Below are 15358 nucleotides of genomic sequence, written 5' to 3' on the forward strand. Positions count from 1 at the left end.
CAGTTCCGTATTCTGGCGGACTTTGGTTCCGTGAATTGACTACATTTTATTCTTCTACGAGACAATATATTTCCTTGAACTAATAAATTCTTGAACTAGAATGTGCATGAACTCATGAACACCCCCGCCGCCTTCCATGATCGTGCTCCTTTGTTACAGTCAATCCATGTCACGCGTGACTATTATTTCCGAGAATGAAATAAACATGCGTTCGAATTCCTTTGTAAAGCTCGGCATTTGAATGGAATGTAGAACATTTCTCTGGAATTCGAATCTTTCCGAAAAAGACAATTCATAAATTTTTCAGCAGCGATGTTTTATGAAAATTATTTGACATCGGATTTCCATACAAACACTGTTATTTCAAGCCTGTTTGCCTACTCGTCAAAATGGCGTCGAAAACGGTGATAAGGCCTATTTACATGTCAGTTTTGATGTCGGCAATGAGATTTCAGAATTCTCGTAGAAATTTACCTAGTTTATTGACGGTATAAAACTATGAATTTTGCTTTACATTACTGCACAAGTATTTCAAGAATAACAATTGTCTCTAAAGTATTTTGAATCTTTTTTTTTGTCAGTCAATGCGTCTTTTTCGGAAAGATTTCCAGAGAAATGTTCTACATTCCATTCAAATTTATTTCATTCTTGGAAATAAACGAACACGATCATGGAAGGCGGCGGGGGTGTTCATAGTAAGTTCATGCACATTCTAGTTCACGAATTGGTTAGTTCAAGGAAATATATTGTCTCGTACCTTGTATTTTTTGCCTCATTTCGTTTCTTGGAAGAATAAAATGTAGTCAATTCACGGAACCAAAGTCCGCCAGAATACGGAACTGTATCGAGTGTTGTCACCGATGACCTATCCTAAGCTAGTAAGCTTTAGAGACTTAACTTTTTTACATTGGCTTTAATCCTTATTTGACCCACAAATGACCTGTGGTGTTGAAAAAAAAGAAAAAGAAAAAAAAAAAGAAAAAAAATGACCCCGACCCCGCGTTTTACTGACACCCTTTTGAAAACGCTGAAACTTTCAATGTTTTTCAAGTTCACCGCGGTTCAAATTTGCATACGTGACATGTATCGTGCTTTGCTAATTACCGCTACGGAATCGAACTTGTCTCAATCTTTGTGGTTGCAAGCAAATGCGATTTCTACCAAGAGAAAACAAAGTTGTGAATAAAGAAAATCGAAAACGGTAACGTTGTTGAAGAGCTGGCATTAACTGTGTAGTTCTGGTTCAGAATTGATTTCAGTTCATTGTGCATCGAATTTGCATATCGGCAACCCGAAGATGTCAAAGGTTACCGCGCCGTGCTTTATACATCTCAACCTTCAAAACCGGAGACTTTGATCGGAAAGTTTCATTTGCAAGCATTGCGATTTCGCCTTCAAACGCAATGAACTTGTATGTGTAAAATACCAACAAAACAATTTGCACTTGAAAACCAAATCAACGCGAACTTTCAAGTGAAACATAAGACATCCTCAAACATGTGTTCAAGAAAGTGTAACGCAATGGCTTCACAAAAAAAACTATGAAACATCCAACTTATCATGTTTATTACATTTTCCATTTACACGAAGACGCTTTATTAAGGTTCTGCAGATTTACTAGCCAATAGCCGATAACCCAACGTGCCACTTCCGAATAAATGCGCAATGACAAGATTGATCAACAGGTTCTCTAGTCTTCTTCGCAGCCGTCGTTCGCTTACACTGACACTCAACTTGATATTGTCGCGAAACTCTCGCGAGAAAGTCAAGCCTTAGTAAATGTACTTACAGTTTTTTCACCCTCTCGCGAGACGAGACTCTCGTCTCTCGAGACGCAATTCTCGTCTCGCGAGACGAGAATTGCGTCTCGCGAGAGGGTGGTAACTTACTTTTGAGCGGTACTGTAGTTTTTACGCCTTCATATTTTTTTATGATATTGCTGATTTATATCCTGGAAATGTTCAACTCACCATGGTGTGTGGTGATCCAAACACTGTGTTGCATGGCACTGGTCAAACAGTAAACACATGATCAATTTTTAGCAACAATTCTAAAAACAAACATTATTATTACGGTACACAGGGATGTGGCTGGGAGTGGGCTACCAGCAAATTTCACCGTCTGAAAGAGATCTTATCACCGGCTGAAATTTCAACAGAACACAAATACTTGAGGCTAATTTTAAAGGTGTACAGTCCAAAAGAGCTGGCTGGGTTTGTTAATAAGCCTGCTGAGGTTTTTCTTAGCTACATCCCTGGGTAAATAGTCTGTTGATAGAATCATCTGATCTAAAGGTGAGAGTTATTCTAGAGAGGACTGTTGCTGTCCAGCTGAAGTTGACTGGTATTTCAAAAACCTGAGGGAAGCTTATTTCTGATCAGCGATGCAGATAAAGGATTTTTCAAAAACCCGGGCTGGCCAGATGGTGTGAGCTTTTATGGGGGGTCAGGGGGCATGGTAATTGTGCTGTAAGAGATGTCAAGAGGTTGGGTCACACCTGGACATGCATGGCTGGAGAGGCTAACTCAAGACAGAGAACAATAGAGAGATACTGTTGCAGGAGGAACATGGCCAGTAGTAGGGGACATGCCACAACAGAATGTTTTGGAAAAAGTAGAATTTAATGTGAGGCAAATCTGCTATTTTTAACTCGTTGTAGTGGAGAGTACACCCCCTTGTACGTACCAGTTTTGAAGTGATTATTTGTCAAGATTTTCCCTTCAAAATAATGCATTCAAATTACAGACTGGCCAGCCAGTTCTCGCCAATGGAAAGTACTCCTAGGTGTCATGTACAGATCTACTGGCCAGTTTGTTACTCTCTTTTAACTTCAAAGTATCAGGATTTCAGTACCAAACTCAACAAATCAATTTTTTTAAAATAAATCTACATTGTAATTTGCCTTACCTTTACAAATGCTGGACTGTGGTAAACCAAGCTGAAAAAAAATAGAAAAACAAATAAAAATAGAGTATTAATAACTTTTATTGTTAATTTTCTGATTTTCAAAGTAGCACAAAACATTCACATCATGAATTAAATCTATAAATGCATGAAGGAATCTCTTAATGTATTTTGAAGAGTTTACATACTCGTTTCAGGTACTGTTGTCATTGTTAGAGTGTTCAGTTTAACTAACGCCTTCACTGGAATCAAATTCATACCTGAGTACACAAATAATGTCCTAACGCATTGCAAGCAGATGAGCTGACGTAAACAACAGGAGGCCTGAAATTGACAATTTACATTTAATGTAGATCAGATTACATTTTCAGTGCCTCTCTCCGTCTAGATGTAATATAAAGTCATGCAAATCTTCAACCACAGGTGGCTCACATACTTGAACCATCTGGATGGCTCACTAGTCTCTAATCTGGATTATGACCAGTAATTATTTAGTACATTCCCCTTTCATTCCACCATTACCGATCTAACCTACATGTACACTGTAGGTAAGAAGGCCACACAGCGCAAAACATAATAAAAAAAATTATAAATTATTAATTTTATTGTCTTGCAGTTTCAATGTGCTGTTATTGGCAAGCCCAACAAATTTTGAAATATCAAAAAGTCCTCCCTAAAAATAACCCCTCAAAGAGTTCTACAAGCAAGTATAAGCCCAGGGCTTGTATTACATTGTATTTCGAAATTTTACAGTATATGTAAGTAATGTGTAGCATCTAGCATTTAACAGCGTACCTGGTATAGAGAGCTGTAAACCCCTCTGTTCCAAATTTGGGATATTTCACTCTCAAGGCAAGCCTGCAAACTAGATACCGGTATTACAGACAATGTGTAAGGTCAATTTCAATTCACTAGTAGGCTCTAGTGTAAGTTAATCCTGAGTACATGTAAGTGAGTAACCTCACAAACCTTAATCCTTAGATGCTAATAAAAATCATTGAATGCTAACATGAGGAACAGGGAACACACACAATATTCTAAATACAGTTTTTGTAAGCGTTGGTCATATAAGTAACATCTGTAAGGCGATCAACAAGTGCACACTCTATTGTTCTTCACATTAAAATGTAATTGTTCTTGCTAGAATAATGAGGATCAAGCTTTGTAAAATATTGTTTGACTAGTAAATCAATATCGGAAACAAACTAAAAGCTTCTTTCAAGAGTCAGGTGGCAAACATGGTGCACACATTTGACATGATCATTTAACAGCAAATCTTACCTCGCACCAACCCATCCCATTGATGTTCATGGAAGCAGGACAATGCATTTTCATACCTAAAAAGTGAAGGCCCGTAATGTCACTTGTAATCAAAAAACAGGTTATCAACTAATTTCAGAAACTTATTGCCACAGAGTGCTGTTTGCCAGCTTAATGGATTGTTTTACCTAAAATTAAAGCTTCAATTATTATTGATAGCCAGTGTGAACAGACAGGTGAGTGGTTTTTATCACATTAATGGAAATCTTGCCTTACCCAAAAAGCTGTGATAACAAGAGTGAACAGCCCTTCTTATCAAATTAAACAGATTATCTTACCCAAAAAGTTTTGATAGCCAGTGTGAACAGTCTGACTTGATACAGGCTGAAAGTTTTTTAATGTAAGATTCATCCAACAAGGACAAGTATAATGACAGAGTTTGTGCAATGACACTGGTGTGAGTGAAATGATCTGGAGAGCAGGTGAACCTACAGAGCAAAACAAATAATATATTGTTAGCTATTATTATAGATCTTGTCTTCCTAACTCTTAGAGTAAATATAAGGAGGTACAATGGTGTAGTGGTTAATGTGTTGGACTTTCAATAAACTATTGGACAGTCAGAAGATCGGAGGGTCAGTGGACTTTGAGGCTAGATTGGTCTCTTTATTACTGTGTAGTTTCCTTAAAGTGCCCCTAACCCTTCAATTTGTTTTCTTTTGGTAGATTTCCAAATCTTTCAAGAACTCATTTTCGAAAAAAATTTTGAGAAATTTGAATCCTTTTTTTTTTTTAACTCGTGAATGCGCGCATGCGCAATGAACGAGTTATAGCGATAGCTGACTCTCGACTTGGTCGGTCGATCAGTCGATCAGTCGGTTTTGTCGTTAACTTTCGGGCGTGTGCAGTGAATGAGTTTTAAATTCAATTAGTGGAAAAAAACACGCGAACATTTGTTGTTCATGGCGCATCAGGAAATTCTTATTCAATATGTAGAGAATAATTTGACGATCATTTAGTGCAAGAATGGCGATTTTTCGTTCAATCTGAGCAAAGTTTCAAGTTTTTTCAGTTTTTCAGAAAGTCCGGGGTCGTAAACTCAATTAGTGAAAAAAAAAAAAACGTGAAAATTTGTTTCACGACGCGTCAGAATTCTCTCATTCATTCTGTAGAGAATAATTTGACAATCATTTTAGTGTAAGAATGGGGATTTTTCGTTGAATCTGAGCAAAGTTATAGGATTTTTTCGTTTTTTTCTACGAAGTGCGGTTTCTTTCAAGAATTAAAAATAATTTAATTTAAAAATAATTTAATTAAAAATAATTTAATTTGTCAGTTTTCACGCGAAAGCGGAACGTGCCATGTCACGCATCATTGACGTCGTAAACAAAATTATGCCAATGTCTGGTGAAATGAACACTTTTAAGATCTTGTCAGCTTTCATAGAGGTTTCAAAGGGAAAAAATGTTTCATTTTCGAAATTTACAACTGGTAATTTATGGGAAAGCAAAAGGACGCGGTTGATAAATAATTCTTATTTAGCAAGAGCTTGTCATAGTTCATTATTTTTACTTGATGATTGCGTGGACTGAACTCCAAAGGAAAAATTTCACGCATTTATGTCGGGCATGAATCGTAATGCGATACTTTGTTGAACATATTTCCCTTTGTGAGATCGGCTTGCCCTACAGTAATTTTGTAATTTTAATTCCCAAAAAAACTTCACTTGCCCATCGGGCAAGTGATGGTTAGAATCCACTAGCCCGATCGCGAAATCCAGTAGCCGCGGACTATCACACGAATTTGCATGACGTAGCTGCACATGGCGTGCTCCTATAAACTTTGAATAAAAAAAACACGTGATATTTTTTAATCGGCGCATCAGAATAATCGGCTTATTCAATCTGTACAGAATAATTTGACAATCATTTTAATAGTACAAGAATGGTCATTTTTCGTTACATAATCGGGCAAAGATATAATTTCTTTTAGCTTTTGAGGAAGTTTCCGTAGCCGTCTAAATTGCAATTACTATGTGTCATCTGCATTCACGAGTTGGCTCACAGGAGCCTTTGATTTTACAAGCACTAGAAGTGAAGGCAGTCTTGTCGATATTTTCACCTATCGTTCGCATTAGTCCCCCACTCTGCCAAATATGGAGCGTGACGTAAGAAAAGAACATCGTGCAAAAATATCCGAAGATTCGTGGTAATGCTTCAATTGTAAACAGAGATAATGGTTGAACAATGCGTGGTTTTTCGATGCGGCAACTCTCGAAATGTAGAGAAAGGAATCAGCGTGCATAAGATTCCTTCAGAATCCTTCTGGTGTCCTTTTCTTACGTCACAGCTAAGAAAGTGTCAAATATCGGACGCTTCTCATTGGCCTGTTCCTAATGAGCCCATGAGACAAAAATTTGTCCAGCGGGGCTTAAAGCGCGCAAAAATTTAAAAATTTCAGTAACTTTTAGCGCTCGTAAAAAGAAAAGGATTCAATTTTTCTAAAAAAATTTTTCGAAAATGAGTTCTTCACAGATATGGAAATCTACCAAAAGAAAACAAATTGAAGGGTTAGGGGCACTTTAAGCAAGAAACTTTGCTCCACATTGCCTGTCTTCACTCAGCTGAATAAATGGGTGCTGGTGACATATTGCTGGGAGTAACCCTGCAATGGACTAGCATCCCATTCAAGGGGTAGTGATACCCCTACATTAATCTTATCTCAGTGCAAATATGCTAAATTCTGATAAGCTCTACTGCCAATGGCTATTTGCTAAGGGTGTGCCAATATCATTGACACTGGAGTTCCCCTGAGAAAAGTGATAATCACCAAAAATACACGGGTAGTGTTCTGACTAGGATTTTGCCTTGGGGGGTCCCAGGGCCCTCCTGCCTAAAATATAGGGGCTCTGTAGGAACTTATGAGGGTCAAAGTTAATTGTGATCCATGACTGGCTTAGAAAAACTCCTTCGGCATTTGTTTCGACAGCCATGCACTCTAGAAAACGCGGCCCTTCTTCACTGAAGATCTACCAACAAGATTGCAAGTTTGGAACGAATGAAGCCTTTCCACATGCCACTTGAAGTTTCCAGAATTTCCAACCAAACATTTTTGGCTGCACTGTAAGTGAAAAGCACCCCAGGTTTCTTAGAGACTTTAAAAAAAACTAGCTACAAAATAATGCTAAAATGATCACTTACTGTGTTTGTGGTTTTTCATGATTAACCAAGTCAGAAATTTGCGACAGCACTTTTCTCAACTCTGTTTTCCTGTATATTAAAAGATAAAATGAAAAAGTTTTGAGATAATAGTTAACATGAACTGATCAGAGCCATAACCAACCACTGGAGTGATTAAGATTGGCACAGTTATGTACAATGTACCATACATGTATCACACTGCAATCAATCTGACATACACATTATACCAGGGATGTGAAAGAAATGTGATGTAATGTTTTTAGCCTAGTGAATAAATGATAAGTGACACAGGCATACTAAAAAAGAAAATTCGAGTACTCCCAACAGGAGTTGAACTTCCAATTGAAGGGGTGCCTGGAAAAAAGCACTAAGTGACTTCTGATAAATTGCTAGATTCTCCTTCCAAATTACCTTGTATTCGCTTGTGAAACAAAACAAGAATTTGTCCTTACATCAAAAGTCACTTAGGGCCTTATTCGGCGCACCCCTTCAATTACTAGTTTGGATGCTCTACAACTGAGCTACAGGAGACTCATGGGAGCTAGACCATTAAACTAGGTTCTTGTTCATTTGACAAACATCTCACACACTGCTACGATTTTAATGTTGAGGAGTTGTATGCACATGTATGTGAAAGAAATGTGAGGTATATACAGGGTTCCAGACAAGAGAGGGACCACAGGTCAAAAACCAGAGAAAACTGGAAACTGAATGGTAAACTTAAGAGGATTTGGAGAGACCCCTCAAAATTCTTCATTGACTCCCTGACTTTGAAAGTTGAATCTGGAACACTGATATATATACATGTACATGTACCACTTATTGACATTGTGTGGTTCCAGAAAATATCCATACCCCCACCACGGAGGGAATTGGAAATTCCAGAGGGGTGGGGGGGTCAATGGCCCAGGAAATTCCAGAGGGGAGGAGGGGTGAATGGTTGGATTAGTTTCCAGAGGGTCAACTTCACGTTCATGTCAGACATAGTTGTTCAAAATTGTAACTTACCAACTTCGCAACTTCGTAGATCTTTCTTGAAGACGTTAGTTTGTTTAACTGTTTTAAAGAAACCCTTGTTACATTAAAAACATGTTTCCCTTCTCTGGAAAGCCATTGTAAGCGAAGTACTCCAACTGAGACAAGAAATCTATGTCTGCGTTGCGTGACTCAGTTATTTTAAAACTGTTGTTTGTGAAACTTTCTCGCGTAGAAAAATATTGTTCACTGGCAACAATTGAATTTGTATCAATGTATAAAGGGGACATTTTGTATGGCTATAAAGAAAAAGCCCCAATTTTACATAAAACATTGAAATACTTGTTTGTTATTTTTGTATGCTGTGCAGAGTTACAGGCAAAGGTCAATTCCCGGGGTCAATTATAACTGGTTTCTCAAAACTGACCCGTGTTCAACTCAAAGTCCAAAACTATTACCTTAATTTCTATGCCAAAATTGAACAAAATAGAGCCAATTCGACATTCTTTTAATGCGTTATTGATCTCATACAAAATTTGCATAAGAACGTGAACATGCTAATTTCGTTTTGTGGCTCCATTTCGTCTGCGGTTTCAAGTTACGATCTGAAAGGTCAATTTGTCTCCCTGCCCTGTTAATGGTTATGTTGTCCAAGCTATTCCGATTCAATAGGAAAGCTATTGACTAACATAACTAGACTGAATGATTACCACGAGAAAAATTGATTGAGTAGAACTAAAGGGATAATCCTTTTGATCTCCTACAAATTTGCATAAAAACTTAAACATGACATATGCAAATTAAATGAAAACACATTTTTGCATTGCCAGACTTATTCCAACAATTTAGATTTAAAATCTTCAGCAAAGCTGATAGTAAAGTTTGATGTCAATGACCACAGGTAAATATAAAACAGAACAATTATTTCCGTATCAAGAGCTTTGTGGCAAACTCTACCAGTGAAATTGAACGGCGCGTGCGCTCTTCGATAACGCATATTTTCTCCTCGTGTAGGCAGTTCTTGATATTTCTGAAAGGTTCACATCAAACTGATTTTTGGGGCGTTCTTTTAAAATAAAACTTTTCCAGAGGGGGGTGGGGGTGTGTTCTGTATTTGAGGAATTTCCGAAGGGGTGGGGGGTTAAAAAAATACCTCGAAAATGGAAAATCCTGGGGGGTGGGGGGGTCCTATGTGAAATTCCCTCCGTGGTGGGGGTATGGATATTTTCTGGAACCACACATTCAAAAGGTTTGACTAAGAAAGAGTATAATACATGTGATTATACTGCATGTATGGTTCAAATTTTTTTTGGTCTTAAAATTTTCAAACCAGCTTGATTTTTATTTCCCTTTGTCTAGGAATATGATAATGAATACTGCAAAAGGAAAATAAAAATTACAATGGTTTGAAAAATTTTTAAATCTATTGTAAACAATTCTAAACCACAACATCTACACACATGTAGCAAACACTTCACAAATCTAATTGTTAGGTATTAACATCATGAGGAAACTGGGACAACGTATTGACTGAAACCCTAATTGCCAATATGACAATTAAACAAGTCATATAACTGGCACCCTTTTCGGCAACTTAAACAGTCACACAATATTTATTTACTTATAAATAATGCTTCCTTGTTTTCTATTAATTCAATTTAACAACCACTCTTAAAAGATCTTTTGAATTTGGGAAAAAAGAAATAGTTTTGTACGGAGGTAACATTTTTTATTCAGACTACTCATATTCTGTTTTAAGCATTCGTCTTTTTAATTAATACCCCAGAAACTTATGAATAATTTATAGCACATAATATACAATTAACAACAATTTTTACAGCATGGTGTACAACAAGCTGAGGCCTTACAACTGTAAGCGCCACTTGGCACTAGGAGCAGTGTTCCAGATAACTTTCAAAATCAGAGAGTCAATGAAGAATTTTGAAGGGTCAATAGCTCTGGTTCTCCCCAAATCTTCTTAAGGACGGTGCCTACTAATTCCGAAGTATTTTTGTGCGGTTTATGGCTATACGGGAAAAGCAGATCTTAGCAAGGCCTATTGGAATCCAAAAAGAAAAGTGGGGGTAGCCACGCATGTTTCAGAGATAATTAAGCAGCAATATCTCTAAAAAGCGCCAAAATATAAAGCAATGTATCATGGGATTTTTTCCTAAATTGAGGCTAAATTATCTCTGAAAAATGCATGGTTACCCCCAATTTTCTATTGAGATACCAAAAGCATTTGCTAAGTTCTGCTTTCTCCGTATAGTTTTAAGCCGCGCAAAAATATATTCTTGTATTAGTAGGCACCACCCATAGGAAACCCAATTATCTCGCGATGCGCAGAACGTATGCGCAGTAACAATAGTAGGCACCGTCCTTAAGTTTACCATTCATTTTGTTGGGTCAGGAAGCCAGGCTTCTCGGGTTTTTGACCTGAGACCCCCCTCTTATCTGGAACACTGCTAGGAGGTAGGTAAAATAACAGGTACGGAAAACCAAAAGAGATAAAGAAGAAATACACCAAACATTGGTTACAAAAATATCTTTGACAGTGGTTAGAAAGAGGAAGTTGAATCTAATATTTTTTGTCATAAATAATCTTTGTAAAACATCAGTGAGTTACCAAAGGGACAGAACTCTTTTTGAAAATATGCTCTTTGATTTGTTAACAAAACAAACTTTAAATTCTGCATCAGTTCCATAGCTTTTTTACACCATTAATTAATTATTCACTTTAAACAAAGCCAAACAAAATTAATTCTGATCTTTTATTTTGTATTTTGTGTTAGCTTTTCTCTTCCTTCAGAACACTTAGTTTGTATTTCCCAGTAAAAAAAAAAAAACAAAATAAAAAAACAGCACAATAAACAAGCAAAATAAATCTAAATGGGATTCTAAATCATTTCAACTCATTCCACACAACATTCATTGAAAGCAAGTTCTGTTCAAGGTTCAAAGTCCAGCAATCATGTGTTCAACATGTGATGGATCTGTCACAGACAATGTTATTTGACCTTTGAACTCTAAAACTCTAAATTGCCAGCTTCACATAGCCTACAAAGCCGATTCTTGTTGCTATTGGTCACACTAAGGGGCATTTGCACATCTCTCATATGAAAGCCTCTTGAAGCCATGAACAATAGGAGGCAGCTATATCTACAGGTTACCTCCTGTGTATACAGGGCTGTCAGTAAAGGAAGAAGGCATAACCCAAGCCATATATATCTGTACTTTCTTGGTAGAAAAGAATATTAAGGACATCACAAAAAAATCCTTTGACCAAAATGTAAAACTAAGTGATGAACATGTTTAATTAAATATGACAAAGGCATAAACATTTATTACCAAACATTTACTTTCAATCTAAATAAGACAAAATGAATGTAATGAGTTTTCATAGATGTGTTAATGAATATTAAACATCAAAAGCCTTCTATTTGTTTGTTATGTTATTTAAGTTTTGACTAATGTTCTTTTAAGGTTTGGCTTCCTGACTACTCCAACACTTTTTTCTCAGTATTATATATTAACTTAACAAAATAATTATTATTAATACACATCATATGAGGTTTGACAACTTCCCTAGTAAAACGTGTATTTGAAAAATCTGTGAATAATTAATATATACAATTGAGGACTGCTCATAACTGAGAAAAGTTTAACAATATAAGGAGAACAAATGAATAAATATCAAAAATTTTGATAAATGGGCCACAAGCGTTATGACTACCAGTTATCAAATGTGCATGACACAGTTCTTGATTTTATATCGGGACCATAAATAAATATCATTTGAAAAGTTAACATGTGTGATCCAGAATGCAAATGATGAAAGGCAGGCCAACAATTCAATTCACGTGGACCATGAGCAGAGCGGAAAAACAATAAGTGTCACAAAAAAACTTTAAAGACATGATACACTGTACATGTAGTATTGAATCTCCAGAGGAAAGACTGTTTCAGCCAACAATAACACAACTTACGATTGTGGCTCCACAGCATCTTCAGGTGAAGACTCCTCATTTTGCTCTTTATACCTGGTTGAAAACAAAATAATAATAAAACAATATTATTAAGCCAATTCTGAATTTCTCTGAACCTTATTAGGAAAGCAAAGCTTAGTACAAAGCTTTTCATATGAAAATTTATTTTCATAATAAAGACTATGCATGAACCCTCGCTTTGATAATATAATGAGGTTCAAAGCAACTCAGAAACAGCCTATCAAATTGACAGTATTTTCTATGAGCATTACTATCTGGCACCCACAATATTGGTGTTGTGATGCCTTGTTGCCAACGAGACAGAGGATATATAAGGGGCCCATCTGGCATCTCATAATACCAGAAAGGTTGAACACAAGCAAAAACATTCTGAATTGAAGCCCCGGCTTATAATCATTCAGAGGACTCTTCCAGGTGATTATTTTTCAGAATGGATCCTTTTCAGTGACTGGAGAGAGGGCTTAAATTGGAGAAAATTAGTTAGCCTTGCTTCAGGTTTTTGGCTACATGTTCAATCACAGGCAGCCCAAGCTCAATATCAGAGAACCGTTGAATTATAAGGATTTGTATGGGAATACAACGGATTTGTGTAAAATGGCAGAAACTAACCTCGTTTTCTCGATAAAATCAACTTACCCTGTTTCTACTTGTATTCTTTGTCATTTACCGGCTTTTCAAGCCGATTCGAAGCAATTACGGTGAGTTAGCGTCATTCGGGTTTCTACTGCTAAGTGTAACGAGAGGCCGAACAGTATTTCAGCCGTGCCCGAAGCACGAAACGGAATAAATCTGTTGAAATCATCCCTAGTGTCCCAATTCCTTTATAGAATCAAAGTAGAGATGTATATCTATCGTGCCAGTGCAACTCCGACTCAATTGAAGCCGTATCACGTTTGCTAGAAAGATTTTCTTTCAAGTCAGCTCGCTTCTGAGATTTCGAAAGATGCGCGGCCAGAACGCCATGGACACATTGAACGTTCGAACAGCACGCTGGGTAACAAAGGTTCCCTGGCACGGGGGGAACAGCGGCCAGCATGCAGTTGTCCACAGGCAAACAGATTTGTTCCCGGGGCCTCCTGGTGTCCTTTTTGTCAAGACCGTCGAAAGACCATTGTTTCGGCATCGACAATCAAAATTACTACCAGACTATTCAACCTAAATTTCCCGTACAGAATCACATATATGGACAACCTGTTGTCCTTTTTCCCAGAAATTTGGAAATTCCTCGAATTTTCCGTTCCATTGGTCATACCATTTCGCCGAATGCCCAGGGCTCGGTTGTTCGAAAGCCGATAAACGTTAATCCGCAATTAAAAATTAACGGAAAGGTTTTCTGCTCGCTCGTTAAAATTGTTTTTTAACTCTAATTTTAAGCCAGTGGTAAAGAAAAGTCAACGTCAAAACTGAGGGACAAAAATCTTTTTGAAAAATCTTTATTGTTATGTAATTAAACTCTAACCAAAGTTGTTGTTAATCCAGAATTAGCGGGCTTTGAATAACTGGGCCAGCCGCAGTTTCTTACGAGATTTAAAAAATACACTCGCGTTTTCTGAATAAATTTGCGATAATTTCTACTCATTTAGTTTGTGTAATGTGGTCGAACTATTCAGGAGCTAACGTCGTAGGAGCGGCTTTAAAAGAGAGGAAACTAAATCATCATGTGTTCACGTTTTTCATAAAACCTTGAATGGTGATTACACGTCGTTGTTTTGTAGATGACGACAAAGAAAGGTATACAAATTTATAACGCACGTGCAGAGCCAGAGTTTTGCTAATTAAAACTATTGTTTTCTGACGTTCTTGTTGTGGTCGTCGTCGTCTCTGCACGTCCCAACGATAACGAAAAAGTCACCTGAAAATATATCTTTATTTCATTTATGCTGCCTCACGATTATTTCAACTCGTTCAACTTCTACAGAAACGGTGGACTACCCAGAAATAAAAATGCCGCTCCTACGACGTAAGCTCCTGGATAGTTTGGCCACATTACACAAACTAAATGAGTAGAATTGCAAATTTATTCAGAAAATGCAAGGGTAACTTTTAAATCACGTAAGAAACTGGGGCTGATCATCTGGTGAAATGGTATGACCAATGGAAAGGAAAATTCGACGAATTTCCAAATTTCCGGGAAAAAGGACAACAGGTTGTCCATATATTTGATTCTGTGCCGGAAATTTAGGTTGAATAGTTCAGTAGTACTGGCACACGGGGAGGCCCCGGGAACAAATCTGATTGCCTGTGGACAACTGCATGCTGGCCGCTGTTCCCCCCGTGCCAGGGAACCTTTGTTACCCAGCGTGCTGTTCGAACGTTCAATGTGTCCATGGCGTTCTGGCCGCGCATCTTTCGAAATCTCAGAAGCGAGCTGACTTGAAAGAAAATCTTTCTAGCAAACGTGACACGGCTTCAATTGAGTCGGAGTTGCACTGGCAGGATAGATATGCATCTCTACTTTGATTCTATAAAGGAATTGGGACACTAGGGATGATTTCAACGGATTTATTCCGTTTCGTGCTTCGGGCACGGCTGAAATACTCTTCGGCCTTTCGTTACACTTAACAGTGGAATCCCGAATGACGCTAACTCGCCGAAATCGCTTTGAATCGGCTTCAAAAGCTGATAAATGACGAAGAATACAAGTAGAAACAGGGTAAGTTGATTTTATTGAGAAAACGATGTTAGTTCCTGCCATTTTACACAAATCCGTTGTATTCCCATACAAATCCTTATAATATTCAACGGTTCTCTGATATTGAGCTTGGGCTGCCTGTGGTTCAATTGAGCTTCACACCTATATTTTACAGTCTTACACGCTTTCCGAGTAAAATGACCCTAAAGCTGTCAACATCACCCATAACATCAAGGTTCTTTCAAGGGTATTCAACGGTAACAGGTGTTATGGGTTACCGTCCTTAAGTGCTTGACATTGAAAAGAGCTTAAAACAGCCAGAACCACTGAGTTAGATACCTAAATAAACTAGCCCTAACAGCTCACAGGCTAATATTTGG

General features: G+C 37.5%; 1 protein-coding gene across 1 annotated transcript in view; it reads right to left on the reverse strand.

Moving 5' to 3' along the window:
- The window catches only part of LOC146461053 (putative pyridoxal-dependent decarboxylase domain-containing protein 2), a 35732-nt gene that overhangs the window by 18838 nt on the left and 1536 nt on the right, over positions 1-15358 (reverse strand). The window contains exons 3-10 of the mRNA XM_085087333.1: positions 12326-12379; positions 7365-7433; positions 4503-4652; positions 4186-4241; positions 3700-3769; positions 3165-3228; positions 2908-2938; positions 1971-2008 (exon numbers count right to left, since the gene is read on the reverse strand). Of these exons, the coding sequence (XP_084943459.1) occupies positions 1971-2008; positions 2908-2938; positions 3165-3228; positions 3700-3769; positions 4186-4241; positions 4503-4652; positions 7365-7433; positions 12326-12379 (532 nt within the window). The remainder of the gene's footprint in view (positions 1-1970; positions 2009-2907; positions 2939-3164; positions 3229-3699; positions 3770-4185; positions 4242-4502; positions 4653-7364; positions 7434-12325; positions 12380-15358) is intronic.

The sequence above is a fragment of the Pavona decussata genome, unplaced genomic scaffold (genome assembly GCF_977016875.1).
Source record: "Pavona decussata unplaced genomic scaffold, jaPavDecu1.1 SCAFFOLD_202, whole genome shotgun sequence".
In the NCBI taxonomy this organism is placed as follows: domain Eukaryota; kingdom Metazoa; phylum Cnidaria; class Anthozoa; order Scleractinia; family Agariciidae; genus Pavona; species Pavona decussata.